This window comes from Culex quinquefasciatus, chromosome 2 (assembly GCF_015732765.1).
Source record: "Culex quinquefasciatus strain JHB chromosome 2, VPISU_Cqui_1.0_pri_paternal, whole genome shotgun sequence".
NCBI lineage: Eukaryota > Metazoa > Arthropoda > Insecta > Diptera > Culicidae > Culex > Culex quinquefasciatus.
The window spans coordinates 76,749,989-76,763,733 of record NC_051862.1 but is presented as its reverse complement, the minus strand read 5'-3'; the positions used below and the strand labels follow the sequence as shown (position 1 = coordinate 76,763,733).

At 32.5% G+C, this 13,745-nt stretch overlaps 1 protein-coding gene across 1 annotated transcript; it reads left to right on the top strand.

Annotated features, from left to right (window-relative positions):
- The first annotated feature begins 5,849 nt into the window (after positions 1–5,849).
- Positions 5,850–9,930, top strand: LOC6036736. The gene is made up of 2 exons (XM_001846683.2): positions 5,850–6,249; positions 9,253–9,930. Exons 1-2 carry the CDS (start codon positions 5,952–5,954, stop codon positions 9,639–9,641), a joined length of 687 nt encoding a protein of 228 aa, XP_001846735.2. The 5' UTR covers positions 5,850–5,951; the 3' UTR covers positions 9,642–9,930.
- The last annotated feature ends 3,815 nt before the right edge of the window (positions 9,931–13,745 follow it).

The following is a 13,745-nucleotide window of genomic DNA, read 5'->3' as shown; positions in this document are numbered from 1 at the left end:
AATTCAGACATTCAGAAATTCAGAAATTCAGAAATTCAGAAATTTAGAAATTCAGAAATTCAGAAATTCAGAAATTTAGAAATTTAGAAATTCAGACATTCAGAAATTCAGAAATTCAGAAATTCAGAAATCCTGAAATTCTGAAATACTGAAATTCAGAAATTCTGAATTTCTTAAATTATGAAATTAAGAAATTCTGAAAATATGAAATTAAGAAATTCAGAAATTGAGAAATTCTGAAATTCTTTCTTAATTTCGGAATTTCTTAATTTCGGAATTTCTTAATTTCTGAATTTCTGAATTTCTGAATTTCTGAATTTCTGAATTTCTGAATTTCTTAATTTCTTAATTTCTTAATTTCTTAATTTCTTAATTTCTTTATTTCTTAATTTCTTAATTTTTTAATTTCTTAATTTCTTAATTTCTTAATTTCTTTATTTCTTAATTTCTTAATTTCTTAATTTCTTAATTTCTTAATTTCTTTATTTCATTTATTTCTTTATTTCTTTATTTCTTTATTTCTTTATTTCTTTATTTCTTTATTTCTTTATTTCTTTATTTCTTTATTTCTTTATTTCTTTATTTCTTTATTTCTTTATTTCTTTATTTCTTTATTTCTTTATTTCTTCATTTCTTCATTTCTTTATTTCTTTATTTCTTTATTTCTTTATTTCTTTATTTCTTTATTTCTTTATTTCTTTATTTCTTTATTTCTTTATTTCTTTATTTCTTTATTTCTTTATTTCTTTATTTCTTTATTTCTTTATTTCTTTATTTCTTTATTTCTTAATTTCTTAATTTCTTAATTTCTTTATTTCTTTATTTCTTTTTTTCTTTTTTTCTTTATTTCTTTATTTCTTTATTTCTTAATTTCTTTATTTCTTTATTTCTTTATTTCTTTTTTTCTTTATTTCTTTACTTCTTTATTTCTTTTTTTCTTTATTTCTTTATTTCTTTATTTCTTTATTTCTTTATTTCTTTATTTCTTTATTTCTTTACTTCTTTATACTTTATTTCTTTATTTCTTTATTTTTTTCTTTACTTGCTTTTCTTCTTAATTTCTCCCACTCTTCTAACCTTCAGCCAGAACTATGATGCAATTATCAAATATTTATTCCATAAAAATAAATATGAAAAAAAATCTATTTTTTTCCATGTTTTCAACTTTCCGTGCATGGTAAACCGTACACACTTTGATCTAGCGTACTGTTTAAAAATGTTCTATGTTTATGGGAAACACTCGTATCATAGGTGGCAATCAACATTTTCCTTGAATGACATACATTTCATGCTGTGAAATAAAATCAAAATTCTTTCTTGTTATTTGAAAACGTAAAACCCACTTTAAAATAATTTGAGGTAGCCTATCGCCTCTATTCAAAACTTTGTCGACATCAACATCAGCCGATTCCATTGTTGCCATTTTGGCATCGGAAAAATCTCATGTGTTTGCCACAAAACGCTTGAAACGCTTGCCTGCTTGAAATATTCACGGAAATATTTCACAGCGTTATTTGGTTTGTGTCCATGGTGTCGCGGCAGCAATATGGCTGACAGGACAGGCATCGAACTACGATGCACTGACATTTTAGCAAAGCATGGTAGTGACTATGCTTTCGATGTCGGTCATCTTACGATGCTCGTGCATCGAAAATCAAAAGTCGGAAAATCACATTTTCGGGGCTTTCCGGCAATTAGTATTTGTTTTTATTGTTCGTACTGCCATGAACAATCAATCTAAACTATTTTACCACTTAACTTGGTCGAAAAATATGAGTTTTCGACCAAATTTGACCAAGAGCATCGAAAGCCGCTTTCGATGTCGGTCATCGAAAAATCCATGAAAATCCACCCTAACAAGCAATCAACGGAATTGCATTCCCTGAGTACTTTAGAATTCCCAAATTAATAAAATTTTACCAGTTGACTTACAATATTCTAGGTTTGCCATCTTGGCCGCCATCTTAAATTTCACATTTCCCGAATACTTTGAAGTATTCAAGAGGCCGTATCCGAGTTCAGCGATCCCAAATTAGTAAAATTTGACTAGTTGATTGAACCCTTTTATGGTTTTTTTTTTATTCAGCCGCCATATTAGACGCCATCTTGAATATCTCGCTTCCCTTTGAGACTCAAAGGCAAAGGAAAATCAAAGGCAAATTTGAAATCAGGAGGGTCCTTTTAGTCTAGATCGATCAAAAACAAGCCTTTTTTGAATTCCTGCCTTAACTAAAAAATTGGCGTGACGGGACAACGCAAACTTGCGTCAGTCGTAACTCTGGTTCCTTTCGACCAATTTTCGCTTTCTAATAAGCATTTTAAAGGGTTTTTCGAGTACGAAGAGAATCCAAAATATGATGCAAATCCGATTTCACGAACCATTGCAAACTAAACAATTGTAATTTTTCGTGACGGGACAACGCTTCCATATGGGTCATTCCACCTGAAGTGTGCAAGAAAAAATGCAAATTTGAAAATTACCATCTCCGATTCTGCTCAAATTTGGCAGAGCTGTTGAGACTGTCAAAACATGTAAAAATCCCGAATTTCATCCAAATCGGACCACCCCCTCCATTTTTGTACCCTCCCAAAAAATCGACTTTTTGGCTATTTTTGAGCGAAACCCCTATCTTCGAACGACGATAACTCAGGAACCACAAATCGTAGAGAGTCGGTCTTAGACTCAATTTTGAAGGAAATTGGACGTAGAATCCATTTCCGTGATCAAAATTTGGATTAAAATATGTTTTCTACCTGTATTGCGCAATTCAAAACTTTGAATGGCCGTATCTCTAAACAGCCCTATTTATTTTTTAAATTTGACCTCACCATCGTATTCCCCGTCCAATTTTACATAAGAATCACTTATCGACAGAAAGGAATATGTTTCGTTCCAGAGATATCGAATTTTAAAGTTTTGAGTATTTGAGATTACCTAAATTAGCTACACTCGCCACATATGCTAGAAGGACTCGGGCGCGCTTTCCTTCAAAATTGAGTCTAAGACCGACTCTCTAAGATTTATGGTTCCTGAGTTATCGTCGTTTGGAGATAGGGGTTTTGCTCAAAAATAGCCAAAAAGTCGAATTTTTGGGAGAGTACAAAACTGGAGGGGGAGGTCCGATTTGGATGAAATTCGGGATTTTTGCATGTTTTGATAGTCTCAACAGCTCTGCCAAATTTGAGCAGAATCGGAGATGATAATTTTCAAATGGTGTTCCGCTTCAGATGGAATGACCCATATACGATATACCCCCTTTTTAAATGTCCTGTATTATTTTATATCTACAGAATCTGCTTTTGTCAATAAGAGGGCTTATAAAAGAGTCATTTTACTATAAAATTCCGTTTAGAATGATTAAATATCTGCATTCCATCCATTATTTTGAGCAATTATTTGAAAAAGTTGGGAAAATAAAGAAAATTCAGCGTTAATGCATTTTACAACTTCTGCTCATAGATATGTTTAGAATAGGATTTTTGGTGTAGAAATATGTTTTTTGCAATTCCGTCGTGAAACTACTTACTTTTCCTGTCATTCTTGAACGACGAAATAGCCTACTTTTTTGTACCAAAAATAACAGAATCAAATAGCAACACTTTTCAAAATAAACGCTGAAAAGTTACACTTTTCAACATTTTTTCGATTTAAACGATTTATTGACAAAATACATGAAAATTTGTTTTAAAATTTCACTCAGTTTGTGTTTTTTGGAATTGCAAAAAATGTTGTATGGAACTCGTTGCAAAACTTGATTTTTCAGCACTCTTCGTATTTATCCAACTCGGTGAACCTCGTTGGATAAATGTACGACTCGTGCTGAAAAAATCCTCTTTTTGCATAAACTGCTATTTTGTGTGGTTCAAATAGTTTGAAAACATGGAAAATTATCAAAACCATCCAAAGTTCAACTTGAAAAAATGACTGCTTGGTAAACAAGTGCTAAGAATCGGTCTAAAGAAAACGACATGACAAGATTTTTTTAAACTAATTTAACCCTCTACTGCCCAAATTATGTTTTCGAATTTTTTATTTTTCCCGTGTTCAGGAGGTCATTTTGAGCCACTTTTGTTCTACGAAAAACTTTACTTCTCTTGTTTTATGTTTTTCTTGTTTAAATTTAAGTAATTTAATTTGCATTTATTTTGTTTAAATTTTGAAGCCCGTCTAAAGGCGGTCTCAACATTCGAATGAAAAAAAAGTGTTTAAAAATGTATTTTACACCTGCCCAGTTGTTTTGCAATCATTAGTTTTCAAAATATGCAAAAAAAAACTTTTTGCGGTGCTGTACATTGGATTTTGACAAAAATTAAAAATATTTTTGATCGATCCCAGACATGCTTAATATGATTTGAAATGCAGGAAAATGCATATCAAATTGTTTTCAGTTGGTAAGACATCTATTTCCTTTGAAATTTTGAAGTTTTTTGAAAAAATATTTTTTTTTGCCCCCTGATTTTTCGAACAGATTTTGAAGGAGGGGGCGACATAAACTTTGAAAAATATTTGCAAGGACCTTATCAAAATATCACAAATTTAGTTTTTGGAAGCAAAAATCTTTAAACATGTATTTTTGATAGTTTAGTGAAGACTAAACCAATTGTTCCCAAACTTTGGGGAGTTGTATACACAGCAAAAAATCCGATGGTAAAATCGCATGCAAAAGCATGCACATCACGTTCGTCAAAATAAACACTTAATATTACACACTGCATGTACATTTTTTGGAAACACAAAAAAAACGTTGCAACCGATGGGATTCAAACCCAGCACCAACAGTAAGTACTGGCGCCTTAGCCCACTCGGCCATCAAACCGATAAAAGGCCGTAAAGATAAACGCATATATGAGCTTGACATTTCGGTCAAGTTGGTTTCCCATAGGGACGTGGCGTTACATCGTGCTGCCACCTGGTTTTTTAAAGTGCAAGAGAGGAAAAGTGCTGAGTCATCGTCTAAAAATAGACGGCGTCCTATCTCGCCTAGCAAAATGAAGTCGATAAAGTAGTCGGTTTCGATGAGAAAAAGTGGAAATTTTGGTCTAAAAATAGCGACGCCATCCCCCTATACTGATGGGCTACAAATTTCAGGGTGTAAAATCACATAAAATTGCATAAAATAATGCAATATTTATTTTACACCCAGGTCTTCTACACGCAGCTGGATTACTACATTTTTAGCTGTGTAGGACCCCAAAAGTAACTGAAAAGTGACTGTGCTGGAAAATCGATTCTGATACTATACCCTAATGTACATGTTTTAAAAAAGTACTCTAGATTTCATAGTGACGATTGAAGTTTTGCATATAAACCGAACTCTCAAATCTCACAACACTTCACCAAACTAACGCGCATTTGCTTAGAATTAGCTGTACATCACCCTCCCCGATTACCTTTAGTGTATTTTTGCAAAAAAACATTGCACACTTTGTTGGCCACAAATAATGCAAAGCCATATCCAGCGACGACGATGTCACAGCACGCGGCGTTCCGCTTTTCGCACTCTCGCGACGCGGCGACGTTCTGCGCCTCAGCCCAATTACCACGCGCGTGTAAGCGTGATCGAGTCGTCGCGACGCCCCATCCGAGCTGCTGGAGTTCTTGGGGGAGAATCCTTCTTCGTGGTGGTGAACTTGGTACTTAATAGTTTCCGAGTCCAATTTTCCACTTTGACTGAGGAAAAGTAAGTGTCACCAGCATTTCTGAGTCTTTAGCCGTTCTGGCTGAACCGTGTCGCGAAGGCAGTCCCAAGGTCTTGCGGGACGATTTTCGTGCCTCCCCGTTGATGGTGGTATAAAAGGCAAACTTGGCAGGAAAAGTTCGTCAATCAACTACCGCGGTTGTTCCGGTGAACGATTCGAATTGCGCGCGCGCCCTCGTCCTCTTCAAGAAATGCAGTCTGAGTTAAAGTGAAGTTATTCAAAGTGTAGAAGAACTTTAAACGGCCAAGAACATGGTGCCAGTGCTGAATGTGGTTGCATCCGTTGCAATAGTTCTTCTGGTGGTGCTGAATCGAGCAGTGGAGTGTGTTACAAACAGTAAAACAACAAGTTCCCCGTCCAGTAACGATGGGGTTAAGGACTTGAAACCGGACGGGACGAGCTTTTGGAGTCCCCAGCCGGAGTATTACGATCGGGATCGCTACAGCAGGCCGGACCGGACGGATTTCGTGACTTCGTTTGGAAGTAACGAGAATAAGTACGGCGGAAGTACGACGGCGTCCTATGGAAACAAGGATCGATTTGGATATGGTACGGAAAGTGGTGCAAATGAGAATTCGTGAACAAGTAGATTAGCAATGATCATAATACCGGATTAGAAATCAGTTATTAATTCAAAAATCAATAATTTAAAATAAACATTAAATGGACTTTAAGTATGTGCAATAAAATTCCAACAATATGAAAAAACATAACTTTTGGGTTTGTTTTGCTATTGGCGACAAACTAAAAAAAAATAAAGCGGCGGATGGAATTTTGAACACGATTCACCTAACAAAGAATTGTAGTGGGAAACACAAGCTACTATTTGTCTCTTGTTTGGACTCCCAAACAGCATGTTCAGTTTATATTCAGTATTATACAATCCAGACTCGATTATCCGACGGCCTTGGCAAAATTTCACTTCGGATAATCGAATCAAGAAAAAAAAATCTGTTTTCTTATTTTTGATTGTTGAGCTTTAGTATGCCCCTTAAACTACTCTTTAGAGATTAAGAATTTTTTAATCCAAGATGGGGGCAATCAGCTGGAATCAATTTATTCAATCAATCAATTCATTATTATTATTATAGTTTATTATTGACACTTTACCATAATGTGGCATTCTTGTCAAATCAATTCAATTCAATGCAATCAATATTGGAAAAATGCATTTCTTAATTTTACTGGTTTTGAACCAATCAAATTTGACTAAAATGGGGCCGCAGTACTCGAATTTGATGTTTAAAGAAAGAAAATTAAAAAAGATTTTTATTTTCATTATTCGATTATCCGAAGTCCTATACAAGCCTTCGGAGAATCGAGTCTGGACTATATAAGTATTTTTTTTACAAATTAATGCATTTTAAATTGATTCCAGCTGATTGCACTTAGAATTCCATTACAATTTTAAAAATTTTGAAAAAAAAATGGGTTGACAAAGACTTTAAAAAATATTTGTACCAGCCTTATCAAATAGATTATTTTTAATCTTTTTTTTTTTGGAATAAATTTATACATTTTAGGACCACAGATTGCAAAAAGACGTGAAACTTTAGCATATTTTTTGTTTTTCATATTATATTATATGATGTCATATTATGTTATATTAATGATATTTGGCAATTTTGTGACAGTAGCATTTTGCAGGGTGACCACTCAAATTCCTTTTTCAAATTCCCGACTTTTTTCCAGACTTTTCCAGAATGCTCAAATAATAGGCATTTCTTATCTAAAGAATGATTTCAAACAAAAACGTTCTATAAGAAAAGTCAATATTAACCACAAAAAAAAATCTCAATGAATTAAAAAAAAAATCCAAATATAGGCATTTTTTGAAAATACAGAAACTAAACAACACATCTCGGGTGAGTTTTCAAAAAGCCATAAGAGCCACCGTGACCTCCTTATTTAATAAAGAAAGCTTCAAAAATTTAATTTCATTATCATGATTCAGAGTAGAAAAACAAACAATTAGTCTTTGAAAATATAATCGAAAGTTCAACAATACTTATAACTTCCATGGCCTTTTTTTAAATTTTGATATTTTTGATATTTTTTTAACTTCATCATCATTTTAAATCACGTAACGTAATTGCTGTTATTATTCATTCAAATGATTTAGAAAAATGTCAAGGAATTCATAAAAGAAAATGTTTTTGCCAAGTTCAGTTTTTAATTATGTTATTTTTGACATTGAATTTTTTAATCAATGTTAATTTTTCTAGTGGTCAGTATTTAACTGTTTTTTTTTTTTTTTTTTTTTTTCAATGAAAATCCAGTTTGATGATTTTATATTTTTCCACTTATTTTAAGCGACTGTTTGAAGAGACAATTTTTTTAAATAATTATGCAAGAACTCAAAATTTCTTGGATATATTTTTTTTTGCAATTTCATTATTTTCTTTATGTTTTCAAAACGTAAAAATCATTTTCAATTTTGGATTTAATTCTAAATTTAAGTTTGCCGCAAACTGAAAATCAAGCTTTATCTATGGTAGGAAATTTACCCATACTCACAAAAAAAGTTCAAGGGCAACATTTGGAAAAAAACACATTTTAAATTACTTAATGAATCTAGTTAAACAATTACAAATATTTACCAAAAAAAAAAACTATTGCCAAACCCAAGTTCGAATCCTGTTTCAAATATTCAATTATGTGACAAAATGGAATAGAATCATATTTCTAAGCTGGCCATTACGCTCAATTTTTATATTAGTTTTTCATCAACTTTACCTCTTGTTTTGTGAACAAAAATTAAAAGCGATCATTTGATTCATAAATATTCATAAAGATTTTAAAGGTCTTAAACAGCTTTTCCATACTCCAATATATTGAAATAGTGAAAATAACCTTAAATTTATAGTAAGTTACTAAAGCAGAAATGAGTGAATTCAATTTGAAAATTGTACAAAATATAACAAAATTTATTCAAGAATTAAAAAAAGCTCAGAATTCCCGACTTTTCCCGACTTTTTGACATAAAATCATAAATTCCCGACTTTTTCCCGATTTTTGGCGGATTTTGACGAATTCCCGACTTTTTCCCGACTTTCCCGATTTCCCAACTTGAGTGGCCACCCTGATTTTGTGATACCTTTTGCCTAATTTCTTTAAATTAAGGCCCAAATCCGAATTTTAGTTTATTTTTAAACATGTTGGAAATTTCGGCTCAGCTCAAAGAATATAAAAATAACAATGAAAAAAAGTTTGCAAAGAAAATAACATGTGCACAAAAAATACGCCAAAAATCGAAAAATTATATTTTGAATACATTTTATTACGTTATTATGTTTGTTGGCTTTTCAAAATATTAAGACTTTCTAGCTTAAGACATTTTTTAAATTCTTGGACTACTCATCGGAAATGTTTTTTAACTCTACTTCAAGAATTCATTACTATTTTGGAAATTATTGACATTGGCATAATCGGAAATAATCTTAAAGCAATTTGCAATAGTTTTGTAGAACTATAAACTTATCCTTGAAATTTGAGTTTAGTTTCTTTTCTTCGACTAGAAAAACTAATTACCATATTTTGAAAACTTTCAAGGCCCCTTCAGTACCACCGGCACCGGTAGCGGCAGCGCATACTTCACCTCGGGAGGAATCTACGACCGAAACAAGCCGCTACACTATGGTTCTCCCCAGCCCGTGGAGTACACCCATGATTACGACAATCACTACGACTACAACTCCCAGCAGGGTCACGGTTACAGCCTGGGGCATCACCCGTACGGCAGTGGCAAGGACCTGGCCAAGTCGGTTCTCATCCCGTTGGCTGGGGCGGCACTGCTTGGAATTGCCGCCGCCTTGGTGGCCAACCCGGTCCTGCTGCACCTCGGAGTGGCCGCCGGCAAGAAGCGCAAGCGAAGGGACGCCGTCATGGCCAACGCCCACAATCTGGCGTACCGTGCCCAACTGAGGAAGCCTCCGACGTAAGAGCAGGTGCAGAACTCATACCGGAAGACCGACCCTGCCCATCAAATGGAAAAAAAACGATGCCAAAATCAAACTGTGGAACGTGTGTGTTGCTGAAGCTAAGAAATGGAGATGAATAACCATTGTTACCTCGCTCGGTTGTAGGAAATTTGTTCGTACAATGCTTTTATGTTTAGTAGTAGGTAATTAGTTGCCGTAAGTTGTACTGTTTAGTTTTAGCCAAGTCCCCTTCGTAAACGTGTCAGTAAGTTATAAGTGCAAATAAATGCGTAATTTATGATTGAAAAAAGCTTGAAAAGTTTTTATTCGTTTTTTTTCTACAAATTAGATTATGGCATATTGAAGAATTATTTCAATACAAAAAAAGTTATTTGAACAAATTTAAATTCTAGAGTTTTTTAAAGGTCCTACAAACATATGAAAGACATCAGTTCAAACATAGAACCTTTACAAAAAAAAACTCCCCGGATTTTTTTTAAAACCGGGAATTCCCGAAATCGAAAATAAAAACCAAATTTTGGTCTGGAAATTCAGATAAGTTTGTAGGAATAGCTGAACAGTTGAATACTTGGAAATCGATAAGAATGTTATAGCATGAACATTTTTGTTCAGCATATCGCCGCTTGTGTGCTATCTTGTGATATGTAATATATTTTTTAGCAGCAGATGTGTCACAAGATAGCACTCAAGCGACGATAAATCAGCATTAATTTTGCCTAAAACGGAAAATTGTTAAAATTTTAGTTTACAGATCCACAAAATATTTAGCGTTTTCAATATTTTCTATTTAATTTTGTATATTTTTGCATAATTTAAATTTTAAAAATGATCAAAAATATGTCATAGTTATTTATAATTTCAACAAACACCGACATCTGCGTTATATGGAACGAATTAAGACAGCTGAGCAATTCTCTACGAAATCGGTCTTTTTTCTTAAATTTTAATTTTTTTGATATGTTTCAGAGGACATCAAATGCCAACTTTTCAGAAATTTCTAGGTTGTGCAAAAAATCTTTGAGCGAGTTATGAATTTTTAAACCAAAACTGATTTTTTCAAAAAATCAAAAATTGGTTGCAAAAAGTTTTCAACTTTATTTTTTGTTGTCATATCAAATTTGCAATCAAAAATTACTTTAGTGAAATTTTGATAAAGTGCACCGTTTTCAAGTTAAATTCATTTTTAAGTGACTTTTTTGAAAATATTCGCAGTTTTTAATTTTTTTTAAATTAGTGCACATGTTTGCCCACCTTTGAAAAAAATATTTTTGAAAAGCTGAGAAAATTCTCTATATTTAGCTTTTTTGAACTTTGTTGATACGACCCTTAGTTGCTGAGATATTGCCATGCAAAGGTTTAAAAACAGGAAAATTGATGTTTTCTAAGTCCCACCCAAACCACACACCATTTTCTAATGTCAATATCTCAGCAACTAATGGTCCGATTTTCAAAATCGTTGAGAAACTCAGAAAAGGCCAAAATCAAGACGCACCGACCTTCATGTTATGAGGCCTTAGAACAACTCTCTACGAAATCGGCCGATTTTGACCATTATTTTTTTTCTTTTTTTTTTATTTGGCTCAAACTTTGTGGGGGCCAGTGTTGCGTTCCTCACGCGCTCGTGAGCGCTCACTTTTCGCTCATTCGTGAGGAGGAGCGCTGAGCGAGCGAGCTCACGTTTGCCCGCGCTCATGTTTGCTCCGATTTTTTCAGCTCGCCACGGCGTGTTTTCTAGAACAAACTTTTCAGGAAAAAATAGTCATCGCTACTTTCAAATGTGTCTTATAGGAAATTTTCTCAGCTTTTCAATGCTTCTAAGAGCGAAATGTTTCATCGGAAAATTTCTGAGATATCTCTATTTTAAGGTTTTTGGTTTTAAATTCCTTTATTATTTATTGGAAACTTTATACGAACAGTTCAGAAAACTTATCAAATGATGTGTTTCATGTGTCATTTACTCATCAAAATGTGCAAAATAAGACAAGAAACAACTTTGTAGAAGATTGCAAACCGCTAAACATTTTGAATATTATGTTTTGCCTGAGTTTTTGAATATATGGGATTTATTCAGAAATTAAAATCATAAAACAGTGTAAAAATATAATTTTTACAAGAATTATTAGATTATTACATATTTTTGTGTGCAAATATCACGTGTCTGCTCTGATTTAGCTTGTTCAACCGAAATTTTGGCAGGTTTGTGATTGTTAATGGTATTATTTAATTTTAATGAATAAATTTGATATTTTCTTAACCCTCTAACGCCCAGAGCTGTTTGCTTATCGTAAAAATAGTAAATGGCTTAATTTTGGTACAATAATGCAGGAAATATTTTACTTTGACCCACAAACATCGAATTGAGGCAAAAAAGTAGAATTTGAAGTGGTGCACCAGAGCACCATCAGGAAGATGAGCAACTTTTTTTTTAAACCACAAAATCTCGTTTTCTTCAAATCTATTGGTTCATTTGTTTGAAAACGCTTCGAAATGTGTTAAAAACTACTTATTCTTTGCTGTAAGACCATATTTCTGAAGTATTAACTACAAATTCTAAAATCTCTGCATTTTCAGGTTTCTTTGATTGGCTCATTCAAAACCCACAAACAACCATTTTCATGAAAAATGAGGAAAATAATAAAATTATCGGTCTAATAACAATGTTTTGTCTTGTTTATGAATAGTCAAAACGTTTATAAACTTTTGTTTTGATAAAAATAAGCTTTTTCTGTAATTTAGAAAAAAGAGCTCCTGAATATTTAGTTGCTCATATGCCTAGGTGGTGCTCTGGTGCACCAAATGAAAAAGGTTGAAAAACACTTAAAACCGGTCCAAACTCACAATGTTATTCACAGGGGTTCTTGTCCAAGGTTCAAATGATAGCAAAACATTTTTTGTTTCATAAAATTTTGTGTTTGGTATTTTTTACGGGCTTTCGAAAACAGGTCTTATTTTTTTCCCTAAAATTGGCCCATTTTTGTTTACATTTCACACTGTAACTTTGCTTGTGCTTAACCAAATTTGATGAAATTTGGGGAGATGTTAGTATACATTCTACATGAACACCTGCAACTTAAAGCATCATGAAAAGTTGTGTCAGTTCCGAGATATTTGAGTTCAAAGTTTTGGTGCTCTGGAGTAACCATGGGCGTGAGAGGGTTAAGCAAACATTAATCATAAACATAAATACAAATATGATTTAAAATCCAAAATGTACTACAAATTACTGTTGCAAGCTTCAAAAGTCATATTTTCATGAGTATAAAATAAAGATAATTTTTTATAAAAAGTTTTCGGTTGAAAATGCACTTAAAAGTAGCAGAAAAACTCGAGTCTTCCAATTCAGAATGCTGAAAACACCGTCACAAACTTTTTTTTTTGTTTGAAAAAAAAAATTAAATATTATTTTTACAAAAAAATCAAAAAGAAACATTTTTTCCAAACTATTTCAACAAAAATCAAGAAATATTTATTTTTCAAGATGAGATTGAAGATGAAAGTTTTATATAATTCTGAAATATTGGTAATTCCTTGATCATTTACCTAATACAAAAAAAACTAAAACAATCATTTCATACTAATGAAAAGTATTTCTCCTAAAGCTTGCAACAGTATTTTGCAGTTTAATTTCGAGTATTAAACATGTTTTGTATCCATGCAACTGGTTAATGTCTGATTAAGGAAGTATGATATTTATTCATACAAATCTTGTACCCCATCAAACTCAAACCTGTGAAAATTTCGCTTGTATCAGCTAATGCCAAGCTGAATCAGAGCAGTCCGGTGTTATTTTTACACAACAATTATGTAATAATCTATTTGTTTCTTGTAAAAATAATATGTTAATGCGGTTTTATGATTTTAATTTCTGATTTAATCACACATATTAAAAAAATCTGTTAAATCTTAATTTTCAACATGTTTAGCGGTTTGCAACCTTCTATAAAGTTGTTTCTTGTCTTATTTTGCACATTTTGATGAGTAAATAACACATGAAACACATCATTTGACAAGTTTCCTGGACTGTTATTTGAAAGTTTCCAATAAATGATCAAGGATTTTAAAACAAAAAACTTAAAATATAGATAGCTCAGAAATTTCCCTATG